The sequence below is a fragment of the Lepidochelys kempii genome, chromosome 10, assembly GCF_965140265.1.
Source record: "Lepidochelys kempii isolate rLepKem1 chromosome 10, rLepKem1.hap2, whole genome shotgun sequence".
In the NCBI taxonomy this organism is placed as follows: Eukaryota; Metazoa; Chordata; order Testudines; family Cheloniidae; genus Lepidochelys; species Lepidochelys kempii.
The window spans coordinates 3,969,176-3,983,039 of NC_133265.1; the positions used below are offsets into that span (position 1 = coordinate 3,969,176).

The following is a 13,864-nucleotide window of genomic DNA, read 5'->3' on the forward strand; positions in this document are numbered from 1 at the left end:
GTGCCTTCGACCACTGGAGATCCTACAGGATTTTCCACAAGAGCCAACTCTGGTAGTCAGCCAAAATTCCAAATTGGGCAGTTATATTCCATTGACCTAAAATTATCCTGGCAGTTTCCATTGTATGGGACATTCTTCTTCACTTCCATATCCTAAATTGCTTTGCTCTGCTCTTGTATTCTACCCCAGACATTGCTATGTTTCAGTCGTCAATGATGCATAATCTATATATCATTACATATTTTGGTAGTGCGGAGGAACCCCAGTCGTGGGCCAGGATTTATCATAGTATGGTGTTAAACTCTGCACCAATGCTATTCTCAACTCTAGTGTTACTGGAGAATACTGGAGTAGCTTTTCTTAATGAGAAGTTCCTATAGGTGAAACACGAGGTTTATAAAAGATGCTGACAGATAATGGAAATTCTCCTTTATCTACAGAACCCACGTTCTATTCTGGACATCATCAGGAGGTTCCTAGTGCAGCTCAATGACACATGTGAAGTTTCTACATGGTCCCAGCTTTGTTATATTATTATATGACAGATTCTGGTAGCACACCCATCGCCATGGCATCTGAGCTCCTTATGCGGCAGCTTGCCTTATGAATTAAATGCAGTTATGACTATGGCTTTAACTCATTAGCAGGTCACAATATGGTTTGATACTTAGGAGACTGTCTTTCAAGGATCAGGTCCTTGAAGTAGAATGAGTATCGCAATAATTTAGTAATTTAAAGGGCTCTTTGAATATTGACTGACACATGGATGGAAGCTGTTGTTGTTATGATTATTTTCATTGAGAACCCTGGATGAAGTCTGTCCCAAATCCTTTCAATACTTGTGATTTCCTGAAAAATCTGGCATTCTTTTGCATTGTTTTGAAGGGGCCTTGACGTCTGGATTGGATTCAATGATTTTGCAAGTGCTGGAGCTCAGCAGAGGGGTGAAGGATTTAATCTGGAGAGCTGTCAGAACTGGCTGCCAGGAGAGCCCCATCCATCAAACGCTGACCACTGTGTCCGGATGGGCCCGACGGGCCAGTGTAACACCGACCTGTGCATGGCCAAGCACAGCTACGTGTGCGAGTACAAGCCAAAAGGTGGGCTCTCCCGCTGCCCTGCTCTAAGCAGGCCTTCCACACCTGGGTCCTGGTTGGAGGTGGATGTATTTATCATCAACTACTGGCATCGGTCAGTCCAAAGGGAAGGGCCTCATTGTTTTTCTGGTTAATCGTCATCTTTGTTAGATGGAAGTTGGGAATTTCCAAGCCTCTGACAAATGCTCTGGAAATAAAAGCATGTTCTGTAGAGTCCCCAGAAGGAGGGCAGAATGGACCAAATGCCCTATTTTATTGCCACCTACAATATTTGAGTGTGCACTAGTTTGGAAGCACAGATACCAGGCCTGAGTGCATAGAATAGGTCATTGCTCACTTCAAGTCTGACCTAGTAAGTAGGACAACTCATTAATTTGTAATTCAGACACGACTAGCAGCCCTAGGAGAATAGCCAACTGACTTGCCATAAATTGGTGTTTCTGTTGTGGGTTTTGAAGCAGGAAACTTGCACATTGATGGAGCTGCAGCCCAGCCTGCTAACCCTTCCCGAATGTCTAAAATGTTCTCTAAAAATACGCACATACTAAGTTATCGCCCAAAGACATGGCCTCATATTCTTAATAAAACACACAAAATATATCTTGGAGAAACATGCTCTCAGGCAGTGGTTCTTGAAGTGTTTAGTCCCCATATGTCACAACAAACTCCCTCTCACTGCTGGGAAGTTAGGGAGGAAGACAGAACAAAACATGGCTGTACCATGGTCTTTTTCATTCTTTGTTCTTTTTCTATGTTAACTGCTTGTGCAGCACCCCAACTGACTCAGCCTGGCAAGGGGGGGGGCATTTTACACAGGCATTTCCTATGATTTTATTGGATATTTCTTTCAGTTTGCACATAAATGGCAATAAAAGAACCACGGCAGCACGTCTCAGAGCCAGGGTCAACTGACTCGGGCTCACGGGACTCAGGCTGCGGGGCTAAAAATAGCAGTGTAGACAATTGGGCTCAAGCTGCAGCCCGGGCTTTGAGACCCTCCCTGCTCGCAGGGCCTCAGAGCCCAGGCTCCAGCCCAAACCCCTATGTCTATACTGCTATTTTGAACCCCGCAGCCCCAGCCCGAGTCAGTTGACTCTGAGACTTGCTGCTGCAGGCTTTTTGTGCAGTGTAGACGTACCCTAAGGGGTTAGCTGAATAAGGAAAAGAGGTGGAGATTAAGTGAGGATTAGCTACGCTTCTGGGTCAGCTTTGACCAGCTAAATTGAAGTTAAAAAGGTGGTAAGCTGCATCTACACTAGGAAAAAGTCAGAGTTAGCTAACCTCAACCTCCTTTCCTAATCTAGAAATATCCCAAAAATCTGCTAGCACAGAGGACCCTCTGTCCCATCCCTGACAGTGGTATATCTGTACCCCAGCCTGGGATGAAAAGTAATGCCAGGGTGCACAGGGTTACCTTCTCTGAGCTCACAGGGCCTTCAGGGCTGGTTCAGCTCCTGTCTCGCCTGGAGCCTCCAGCTTTGTGGGCACTGCAGTGAGGCTGCCTTCCTTTCCTGCACCCGCCGTACAACCCGTCTGCTAGAGCTGCAAATGGTTCCTCCATTTGGAGAGCCACGGTCAGGTTCCCTGAAGTTCGTGAACATGTTGGGGAGTGAGGGACAAGCTTTGGGTGTGCCCCCCATGCCAAAGCTGGAATGTGCATTGGCTGCAGGCATAGGCTGGGCACCTGGCCGCCTAAGGTGCCACCTTTCAGGGTGACTCTGAGCGGAGAGTCCACTGCGGGAAGAAGACATCTTAGCAGAAGACCCCACCCTCCTGCAGCATAGGACATCCTCCCGCCTGTGCGATGGGGGTGGTGGTGTAAGAAGCAGACTGGCTGGAAGACAAATTCCTCACCCCAGGGAGAGGGAGTGGAAGACAGAGGGGGATGTTGGGAATAAGAAAGAGAATAAAGATGGGAGGGGACTCAGATAAAGTGTAAAGTAAAGAGATGGGGGGGACTGCTCACTGATACAGTACCTCAATGCCTGCCCTGGTTCTGAGCAAGCCTGAGCTAGGTGAGGTTATTTTGATGGAAACCAGGTGGCTTTAGTTGAGTTTTACATGGCGTTTTGGGGGCAGTATTTATATCCAATAATTCAACGCAAACCTTGCGGCGTGAATCCTGTGTGAAGGAAGATGGACAGAGTTTGCAGGATTCCCAGAAGCCGAAGCTGCTGATTGTTGCGCGGCTCTGTCATCGCGCTGGGAACGGTGCAAACATTAATTACACAGGCTGGGAAGGGAATCAAAACCACAGCGTGGAAAGAAAGGTAACTGAATCATAATCGCAGCTGCTTCTCCCCCAGAACTGAGAATCATGTGATTTGAACTGGTCCAAAACCCATTTTGTAATTCCCCCTGTGATGGGTGTTACCGTTCCGATCCGTGATGTGATCTAGTGCGAGCGGGGCCGAGGCACAAACACAGGCCTTGCTGGCTCTCACTGGCTTTGCCTAATGCTTCCCTTGAAAACAGGAATTCTCTTGAACGCCGAAAACTTTTACGTGGGTGACCCTGCGTTTGACACCCCCGGGTCTGTGAGATACGTGACAAGAGAAGCATCGCTGCCGGCTCCATTGGACACTGTGGAGGTAAGAAGGGCTCACATCCTAGCCCCATGGAGGGAGCTCCGTGAGCAGTGCAGCAAGGTGAAGGCCTTGGGTTTTGTTTTCCAGACGATGGTGTTCCCCAGTTTGGAGTTTCAGCAGGAAGCATTTTTAACGGCCCTTGAGTTTGTGACTCAAGAACTGCAGCGGTCTATTCATGTGAGGTTTCAGGTGCACAGACCAGCACACAGAGAAGGTACAACATCTCCTCTCTTTCCCTGACTCCAAGTTCTTTTAAAGGTGACCCACACTGGGTTTGTGGCCTTTCCTCTTCTTTTGAAAGGAGGCCTGAGAGAGGCTTTATGGTTATTTTTTTTAATCTTGAGAAGTCTCAGGTGAGGTCTCATTTTCCCTGGTTTTGCTGGGGGATGTCCTGGGGGCATCTCAGTGCATGTGTATTGTGAGCTCTCGCCCTTCAATTGGAGGGTTGAATCTTTAACACAGTTGCCTGTTCCGCAAAATCTGTGTTGGACATTGGCATTAAACTGACAGAACAAAGACCCTTCCCCTCACCATGGCTACGACTTCCCACCTCTTTGCTTTTGGGATGCCGGTGGCATCACTCGCTCTCTGGTCCCATGGTGGTTAGGACCTGAGTTTCTGAAGTAGACATTAAGTGAGAAACCTCCCCACTCCTCACTCAACAACCAATGGAGCCACTCCGGCCTTCTCTCCAAACCACAGAGCAGCAAAAAATGGGCCAAGCCCCCAGAGCTCTCAAGCCTCCTGTCCTGGAAGGGAGGCTCCCGCTATTGAATGAGAGGAGGCACTCTAGACCATGCCTCAATGGTTAGATCCCTGGAGGACTGAAGCTCTCAATTATGGAGACCCCCCAGGAGTCCTCCAGGACTCTAACCATAGAGATCCTGCCTCCAGGATAGCCCCCAACCCACATGACACAGAGCTAGGGATAGAGCAGTGGGCAATGTGAGGGAGAGACAGACACACTCTATGGCTATGGGCTGGTTGTATGGGGAATATTCTTCTCCGAGAGTCTAGCGTTAGTGTGTATGTTGGGAGGGGCAGGGGGAAACTTGAGGAGAGGTGAGGAGAAGCTGGGGAGTCAAGGGGGGAGTGGAACCAGGACAGCGAGGGGGAAGATGGAACCAGTCAGAGGAAGGGGATAGGTGGGGAAAAACAAGGAAGGATTTGTGGTGGAGAAGGAGTCACAGAGGAAGTATCTTTGGATGGTGAACAGAAAAGGGGATTTATGCAAAAGAGATAATGGCTATTCATCAACTATATAAGTCAGGGCATTACGTCATTAGCATACAGTCTGCAGCTTTCGGGACCTACCCCCGGAACAGGTGTGGCACAAGCCCATTTGCTTTCCTCTTTAATATCCAGGTGGCTCACTGGATTATTCAGAATGCACCACTTCTTGTAAGCTCCAGAGGGAAACAAAGCTGATTCCCAGACCAAAACACACAACAGCATTGGGAAAGGCCTAGAGTGCTGTGCAAATCCCCTTTCTGCACATTCTCCTTGTGTCTGCCTCACAAATGGCCAGCACTCTTTGGACAAGACTCCTCTGTAGCGCCCAGGTGCTTTAATGCTGGGGCAGTTTGTAGGGGAATTACTCCGTGGCTGCTGGCATGAAAAGAGATGCTGCGAATTCCGCAGAGCCAGTTCATACAGTAACTATGGAAACTGCACCGAAGTTGCCCTGACTTTCACCAGGTCTGCATCTGGTCCAAGGCTGAAGCTGTAGGATGATATTTCTTATAATAGATTCCAAAGGCTTCCTTAAGGAATTGTCGCATGTCATGAAGTATGAAGACTAACCAGATCTTGGATGGAAATGAATTCACCTTCTGTCTGCATTATTTCTTTCTACTTGAGAATGCAGAAAATGTCACACTGTGATGGATTGTGCTCCATCTAGTCCCAAAAGTTAATGGGAGAAAATTTCTTCCTGACTGTGAAACACGACAATACGGCATACTTATAATTTTGGTTGAAGAGGGATGAACAATATGGTCTAACAGGCCTTTTCCATGAGTCTCAGTGCAACTGTGCCAAAGTCACAATTTTTGTGGGAATTAATTTTCCCACAAGAGGGTTTGATGCAGTCACACAGTCCACAGTTGTGAAAAAAAATATTTTGACATTGGAAAATTGATATTCTGACGTCTAAGTGCTAACTTGTGAAAACTAACAATGCATTTTCAACGTCAAAGCCAGCTCTGCTTAAAAGAATGGGTCTGCTTTTGCTTGGAAATAGTTCTAAAATTGGAAAAGGGACCATTATTTCCCTCTGAACTGTGCAATCTTAATGAAATTTTCCACTAACATGGTCAATTTTTGGCCCAAAGAGCACATGCAGTTGACTGAGATTTTTCACTTTTCAAATTCATGGAAAAATGTGAGAAAGCCTTGAATTTGGAGTGTTTGGGGATTTTATTCTTAATTTAATTCTACACAAGTATGTGCCTGAGCTATCAGATTTGTTCTTTCCTCCCACCTTCCAGGTTACAAGGAGGAAAAAAACGCTACATATCCATTACGCACTTCTCAGGATATTGGGAACTGGACACTACTTGAATGCCCTGCTGGTTTCCAGTGGTGTCACTTGACTAACACATGTTTGTCGCTAAGCAGTTGCTGCAGCCCAGTGGAATGTGCCAATGATTCCATCACCAATAGTACCAACTCCCTTTCTTGGCACAATGAAAGCCAGCTCAGCTATGAACTCCTCAAAGAGTTTCTCTTCACTATACCAGCTAACACCTCTGCTCAGTATCTGGTAAGTGCAAATTAACTGGTATAACCAATGTGTGGACAGGGCTCTTTTCCTTGGGTACTGAACTCTGGGTCCAACCTGTGTGGCAGGTGCTATCCCCATTTTACAGATGGGGAAACTGAGGCACAGAGACGTGAAGTGATTTATTCATGATCACACAACAGGTAAGTGGCAGAATCTGGAATAGAACCCAGGAGCTGTGACTCCCACTTCCTTCCTCTAACCACTCCCCCAGTAATTTGTTGCAACAATAAAGTGGATGGAAGGGTCAGTTTTCAAAGTTTTGAGCAAGATTTTAACAGGACCAGGCTCATTGCATTTAAAAAGAAGGGTGAACTGTAGACTAAAACTGCTGTTTATCTCAGTTTACAGCACATCCAATTCATATCAGCAAAGAGGATAGCATTTTAAGAAAGCTCCCTGAGCTATTGGATTTGCTGTGGTCTTTATCCTGGCTGTAAATCCAATGGTAAACTTTCTCACCCGCCCAAATTCGGGACTGGTAATGGGGATGGTGATGCCTGCTGAGAATTTAAGCCATGGAATCTAAATAATCTCTACCCTTTCACAGGTGATGTTTAAAGGTGAAGACACCTTTGTCAGGCCTAAGGATGTCTTCAGCATCCAGCATGATGCAGCGCCAGGCTTGTTCCTCCAGTGCCGGCCAAGTATAATATCACCTTACAGAATAAACTACTTAAGCACAAATTCTTCTGACTGGGTGCCCAGCCTGTCTGCCAACCTCACCGGTGCAATCTGGAAGAATGACACCGTGTGCTCTCTCAGGGTTCTCTATGCCACAGAACAGGTAATGCCACTTATCAGTCAACACAATCCCGGGCTGGAGCGTCACGGCCTCTACACCGTTAAAGCCACGGTAGACAATGGAGTCTTCAGTGCCAACTTGTCTTGCAGTTTCTGGGTCACTTCTCCGGTGTCAGGTCTCCGTGTCATTTACCCACCTCCTCACAGTGGCAAAGTCTATGTGCCAACTAACCACTCTTCGCTGGTGGTGAAGATATCCTCAGGGGTGAATGCGACAGCAAGCTGGCTTGGCGAGAACAGGACCTTCCCCTTCGAAGGGGCATGCCCGCCAGCCATTGTTCCCCTGACAGCAGACTGCACCAGGGACACCAACGACACCTGGTTCTCAGTGGTCAAGCTGAGTGGCGGTGGGGAGAGCGTGGGCACCATGCTGCTCATGGTGGAAAACTCGGTGAGCTCCCAGAACATCACTGTCAAGGTGAAGGTGGAGGAGCCCATTAGAGGACTCAGAGCGACCCCTGACCCAGAAACCAGAGTCTTGCTAAACACCCGGGTGGTGAGTCATTGCACTATTGTTAAAGTATTAATAATGTTTTCATTGCAGCCTTTAATGTGAATGCTTTGGGTTTGGGAAACAGCCCAGATGTAAACAAGGTGAATCACAGCTACACCTCCATGCGATCTGCCCCATTTTATGCATGTCAGATAGGGCCTTTGATCCCCTGGCAAACTGCCAACCCCACTCCTCACTGGGGAAGATGCAGATGCCCCTGAATTGGGTGTATAACTTAGCAGTACACATCCTGATGTCAACCTTAAATACCCCAGCATTAGGGTAGGAGAATGTTACCGTGATAGGAGAATGTTAGCTCCGCGTTTCTTTCCTTGCTCCCATAAATTGCCCAAGTGACCGGGTGCATTGTGGAAGGTCAGGGTTCATGTTCCTTTGACTTTCTTTTGAAGTTCTGATTTGCTATCACAAATACTGTCCACCTGCCAGCTGGAGCTCTACATACTTTCTTTGTCCACCAAAGTCTTGTAATTATCCTGGTGTCTTCAGTCCTTTGCTCCACTTCTCTTTCCCCACTGCAAAGTTAAACCCCGCTCAGAGGCTGTTTGGTAACTACCCATTGGATCTGTCCAATGCTCTGTTTTAATCTTTGGCTGCGTAATGGCAGAAAATATGCACGCCTGCAGTGCCTTTCAGTCTCACCTTCACCAGCTGGTCTCTGCAGCTGTTGGGTTAAGAAGTCTGATTGTGCTAATGAGACATGATATAGAGGAACAGGAATCCAACCCCGGCCTGCCAAGTGCAACTGGATCTGTTTAGGCTTTGGGTCAGGTATTTCCTAGTGAAAAGGGTCACGGGTTCAGTGCAGCGAAGCAGCCAAAGGGTGGCAGGAAGGAAGCATGGTCTTGTGAACAGATCTCCAGGGAAGAGGGCTGGTCAGGAGACCTGGGTTCTGGTCCCACCTGTGCCATTGACTAGCTCAGTGAAGCATCAGTCTCTCACTGCCTGAATTTCCCCATCTGTACAAGGAGGCTAAAGATGCTCACCCACCTCTGCAAATTGCGCTGCAGTCTATTGTTTGAAAAGTGCTCATTACTATTATCTGGAAAACCAGGTTTTCTAGAACATCCCATTAAGTGGGACTCTTTTCCTTTTTAAGGCATGATAGCAGAGGGGAAGAGTCGACAGCAAAATAGTTTAGACTGTGAATTCTTTGGGGCAAGGCCCTGGTCTGCTTACTGTATGTGTTGTAAGAGCAATGCTTACCTAAGGAGCTGTAGGCCGGGATTTCAGCAGAATTTAGCCCCTCAACTCCCACTGACTTTTAGTGGGATTAGGGTACATCCCTCCTGAAACCCCTTTGAAAGTCCCAGGCATAAGACTAATTTTAGGAAAGGCTACTTTGAAATTACCTTGAAAGGAAACCCAACAATAGTTACAGTGTTGTTGTTATCCCTGCAGCTGAGAGTCTCCGAGTTTCTCCGCCTCTCTCTCACTTCTCTATTTGGACACTTGTACATTTGTTTGAACTAGCGGCAATAAACAAGACTTCAGGCTCCCCCAGTGCCGACCAGAAGCTGGAGAGAGAAAGATATCTGACCACCTGAGGAGGGGATATTAGCTTGGACTATGAAAGAGCTAAAGGGACTCAAAGTTAAAACCTCCTATTTACTTTCCATTCAGACTAAAAACGGAATCCCCCAAAATACAGTAACTAAAAGGCAGAGTCTAAAGGATGCAGAAACCGTTTCTTGTCCTAGCAGCAGCTGTCAGTGAATCTTGAGCTAGCCTGTAAGATCGAATCTTTTCCATCTCCAGTTCAGCTGGGACGTGCTGTGCAGGCTTCTCATGCCCTAGTGCAGAGGTTCTCAACCAGGGGCCTGCAGCCCCCTGGGGGACCATGGCAGGTTTCAGGGGGGTCCCTCAAAATAACCCAGGAAACAGAGTCGGCCTTAGATGCGCTGGGGCCCAGGGCAGAAAGCTCAAGCCTGAGCCCCACAGTGTGGGGCTGAAGCCTGAGCAACTTACCTTCGTGAGGCCCAGGGCAGTTGCCCCGCTTGCTACCCCCTAACGCCAGCTCTGGCTTTTAATCTCCTGGAGAAGCAGGAAAAGAATTGCTATGGCACAGGGCGGCCGCGGAGTTTTTAGAGCATGCTGAGGGGAGCTCAGAAAGAAAAAGGTTGCGACCCCCCTGGTCTAGCGTAAAGTGTCCTCGTACCTTTCAGAGCTATGTCCCTGTGATGGAGGCCGGGTCAGATGTGACTTTCAGATGGACGGTAGACGACAAGCCATCTTTCACTTTTTACAACGTCGTCTTCAACGTTATCTACCAAAGCCCAGCTGTGTACAAGCTCTCGGTAAGCCAAGGCCTCTCCCGCGGCACCATTTCAGGTCTGCTTGTCCATTGGGTTCCACCAGCTGAAAAGGAAAAGCAGCAGTCTGACACATAGGCAGAGATTTCTGCCAACGCCCTGCCCGAGCCGCGAGCCAGTGGGTAACGCAGGCTGTGCACTGCAGCTGCCTGAAGAGGTTTTCGCTGCGCTTGCAAAGCTGCTTAGTCTTTAGTTTTGCTCTGTGCTTCTCTTGCAAAGAAAGATGGTGAGAGCTTCCTCTTGTGTTCTCCACTCCACTGCTCTCTCGTCTCTTCCCCCTCCCTCTCCCCTCTCCTTCATTCTTCATTCCCCCTCTTCTGCTCATTGCTTCCCCGCCTTCTCCTTTTCTCTTCCTTTGTCCCGATTATCTCCAGGTCTCTCCTCTGCCCATTTCCTTCCTCCCCTCCTGTCCGTTCTCCTCCCGTGTTGCTTTGCGCCTCTCTCTCAGTTTTCACAGTTCATCTTGGTCCCCTTTTCTGATTGTTCCTCTCTTTCTTCTCAGCCCTCCACCCAGCTTTGCCCCAGGCCCTCCGCTCTCCTCCATCCCTGCCTTGTCTCACTAGAAGTGCTGAAGCCGCACTTTTCACATTGCGTCCTGCACCCTCTGTCATGAGCTACTCACCTGCCCCTAAGGAAGCTGCTGCTTCTCCATCAGTGGCTATGATGGCTGGAGGCAGCTTGTTAGCGACAAGGCTCAGACAGAGTCAGCGAATGAACGACTGGTAAATTCAGGGCTGGAAGAGTCTCCTGGGTCTTGTGCACTTGTTGAGGTCCAGGGCACCAGGGCGGAGATTCCTCTCCCTGACTCCAGACGCCAGTTCCACCTTGAACAGACCTAGGAGTGAAGCCATGACAGCTTCACAGGGGAGATTATCCACTGGTTTGTGACTTGGGGGTCATGGTGCCTTCCAGTTCCGACAGCCTATTACCCTGGCTTTCTGCCTCCCTTTCCTTTTGTTACTCTCCCTGCCTCATTCACACTTATTTGCCAGCTCTCCCCTGAGTGGCACTGGCCCTGTCCTTTCCCTCTCCCCAGTCCCTTTCAGTGTTTTCCTCTGGACTCTCTCTGGTTTATTGGAGCCTGTCACGGGGGCACTCACCACTAGGAGCGCCTCCTCCTGGCTGCTCTGGGGATTAGCTCCTTCCAGGCCTGGGGTCCCCTTCTGCTGCTTGCTGCATGCCCTACTGCACTCAGTCTCTGCGACTGGGTGCTTGTTCTTCGTGACTTGGCTTTCCAACCAGGTCACTATATGCGTTTCCCACTTCTAGGGTATCAAAGTCTTTCTAAGTCTCTGTTCACGCCAGCTGTCTCAGGCAGTCTGCCCACTCACTGCCCCATGGTGCCACTCCCTCAGGGGCTGGCCGGGGAACCCAGGCCCGCCCTCTGCTCTGGGTTCCGGCTCAGGGGCCTTCTCCTCAGCAGCCAAGGTCTGGCCTCTCCCACCCCTTGCTGCTTTTCCCCTGAGTCTTTCCTACCTTTCTGGTTCTCCCTCCCAAATTCCCTTCTCCCAGGAAGTAACTGTAGACTTCCCTTTATAGTCCCAACCACACCTCCCTTCCCCCCAAAGCCTTCCCCCTGTTGCTAGTCCCTTGGCTTTATGTAAGCCCCGCCTGTTCCCTCACAGATGAACTTGCTTCCAATTAGTGGCCTCCTCCTCACCTAAATCTCTCCCCTGTTTGCCACTTAATTGGCTGATTGGGCCCACTTGGCCTAATTCAGCTCTCTCAGGGCCCGTTTGGGGAGACACCACATCCCAGTGTCCCTTTAGCACAGTGAAACCCAGATCCCTCCTTGGTGCTATACTCCCAGGAGTGGGGAGCGTGGTGAGGTGACCTCAGAGCTCTTCCATTTGTCCTGCCCGTCCCTAACAGCTCACCGCGTCCAATCATGTCAGCAATGTCACAGTTGATTACAACGTCACGGTGGAGAAGATGCATAGGATGAAGGACCTGACCGTGTCCGAGATCCCACTGGTCCTCCCTCAGAACACGACCGTGGAGCTTACCGCCAGAGTACAGATCGACTCAGCTGTGGACGCTGCCTTCTTGTGAGTCCTCTGCAAGTTGCCCAAACTTAGGGTCTCACCGTGCACAGCTCAGGGGCTTTGCCGTGGCTGATTCTCACCTGAGGGCCAATAGATTTCAAATGGGTATTAGGCCTAATTCGCAGGGTCTGGCTTCTTCTTTCCTCAGCGCTCATTCAAGGCAAATTCCTATTGAATTCCCTGAGTAAGACCTTTGCTAGGTGATCCTTTGTTTGGCTCTGTCTTCGTTCCTCACCTGCTCAGAAGAGAATCATCACAGAACTCCCTGTGCAGTGTCTCTCCTCTCCTATGGGATATGTTTTGGCACCAGGGAAGGGCATGCTGGTATTTGTAATGCCAGGTTTTTGGAACAGGAGCCGAGTGGTGGTTAACTGGAGCAGGACTGAGTAATCTTGGTAAAGAAATCTAAACACAGTGGTACCAGAACAACAAAATCTGGTATTTACACAGAGACTGATTTTCAGAGGGGCTTAGTATCCCAGCATCCCCACTGGGTTCAGCCGGGGTAGTAGGTGCTCACTGTTTCTGGAGGTCAGTCCCATAATGCCTTTCTTCCGCAACACTTGCTATTTGGCTGTTTAGAAGTGACTCCTTCCCTTTCTCTAACTGCCACCATACTCCCGTCACCAAGGCACTGCGATGGAATTAGAACAGCTCGCCTTGTGAGACTCAGCAGCACCCTTTGCGGTAGCTCCCTTGGTAACCACAGTGTTGTGACTGTAACAGAACACTGGGAATGGCACTGGGGGTGCTTACGGGATTCCAGGCGGGATCCTAAGATGCTCCAAAAGCAGTTTCCGTTTCACTATGTAACGACCAGCTCATGGCCTGCATGTCTGATCTGCTTTCCTCTCCTCAGGTGGGATTTTGGAGATGGTGGTCATGAAATGTACCAGTTTAAACCCCCATATAATGAGTCTTTCCTCATTCCTGATCCCAGCATCCATCAGGTTGTGATTGAGCACAACGTATCCTACACCTATCAAGTACCAGGTAAGCTCTGTTTGCATATCCTGGGCAAAAAGGGCTCATGCAGTTTTATTGCACTGGGGTTACAGGGATCAAAAGCTTCAGAAAGTCCTAGCACTTCCACACTAGAGAATGATTCAGAGGCCTGCGTGTATCATTAGGCTCTTTCTTGATTAATCTCCCTCCACTGTTGGTGCTGCTGGTCACTGGCAGTAATAAACAACAGATGAAGCCCTGGCAGAATGAGCGTCAAGGAAGGTGCTGATGAAGACAGGCGGTGGGACTGGATGATCAGACATCATCTCTGACTGTGAGAACCTGTTCACAGCTTAATTTCTCCTCTGGATCGCTGGTTCAAATCTAGCCAGACTGGAAGTGAGCAGAAAGTGTCACCATCCAATAATCTCACTGGATGTGTGTTCACATCATAGAAACTACCCTCATTGGCACAAGCAGATTTCCTTTTTGGCAGTCTCAGGAGAGAGGCCAATAGCAGACTGGCCCGTGGAGACTGAACTTCCCTCACGTCCTGGGTTTGGGTCAGGGGTGAGGCACAGGCAGAAGCAGCATGCATGGCCGCTGCCCTGTCCATCCACTATTATGTGGATGAACAGGAAAAGAATCAGCCTCCAGAAATGCCAGGCTGGCTTCTTATATAGGCAGGCTAGCCACACATGCCCATCCCATTCCATGCACCCTTAGAGGCAATGAGAAAAAAAAGAGAAATAAAGTGTGTGTGTGTGTGGTGCAGAAGCA

General features: G+C 49.0%; 1 protein-coding gene across 3 annotated transcripts in view; it reads left to right on the forward strand.

Annotated features, from left to right (window-relative positions):
* The window catches only part of PKD1 (polycystin 1, transient receptor potential channel interacting), a 138,937-nt gene that overhangs the window by 68,236 nt on the left and 56,837 nt on the right, over positions 1-13,864 (forward strand). For all 3 annotated transcript variants that reach the window (XM_073361702.1, XM_073361700.1, XM_073361701.1), the window contains exons 7-14: positions 886-1,100; positions 3,573-3,688; positions 3,773-3,899; positions 6,175-6,449; positions 7,018-7,767; positions 9,948-10,079; positions 11,967-12,142; positions 12,999-13,132. In XM_073361702.1, coding sequence (XP_073217803.1) covers positions 886-1,100; positions 3,573-3,688; positions 3,773-3,899; positions 6,175-6,449; positions 7,018-7,767; positions 9,948-10,079; positions 11,967-12,142; positions 12,999-13,132 — 1,925 coding nt within the window. The remainder of the gene's footprint in view (positions 1-885; positions 1,101-3,572; positions 3,689-3,772; positions 3,900-6,174; positions 6,450-7,017; positions 7,768-9,947; positions 10,080-11,966; positions 12,143-12,998; positions 13,133-13,864) is intronic.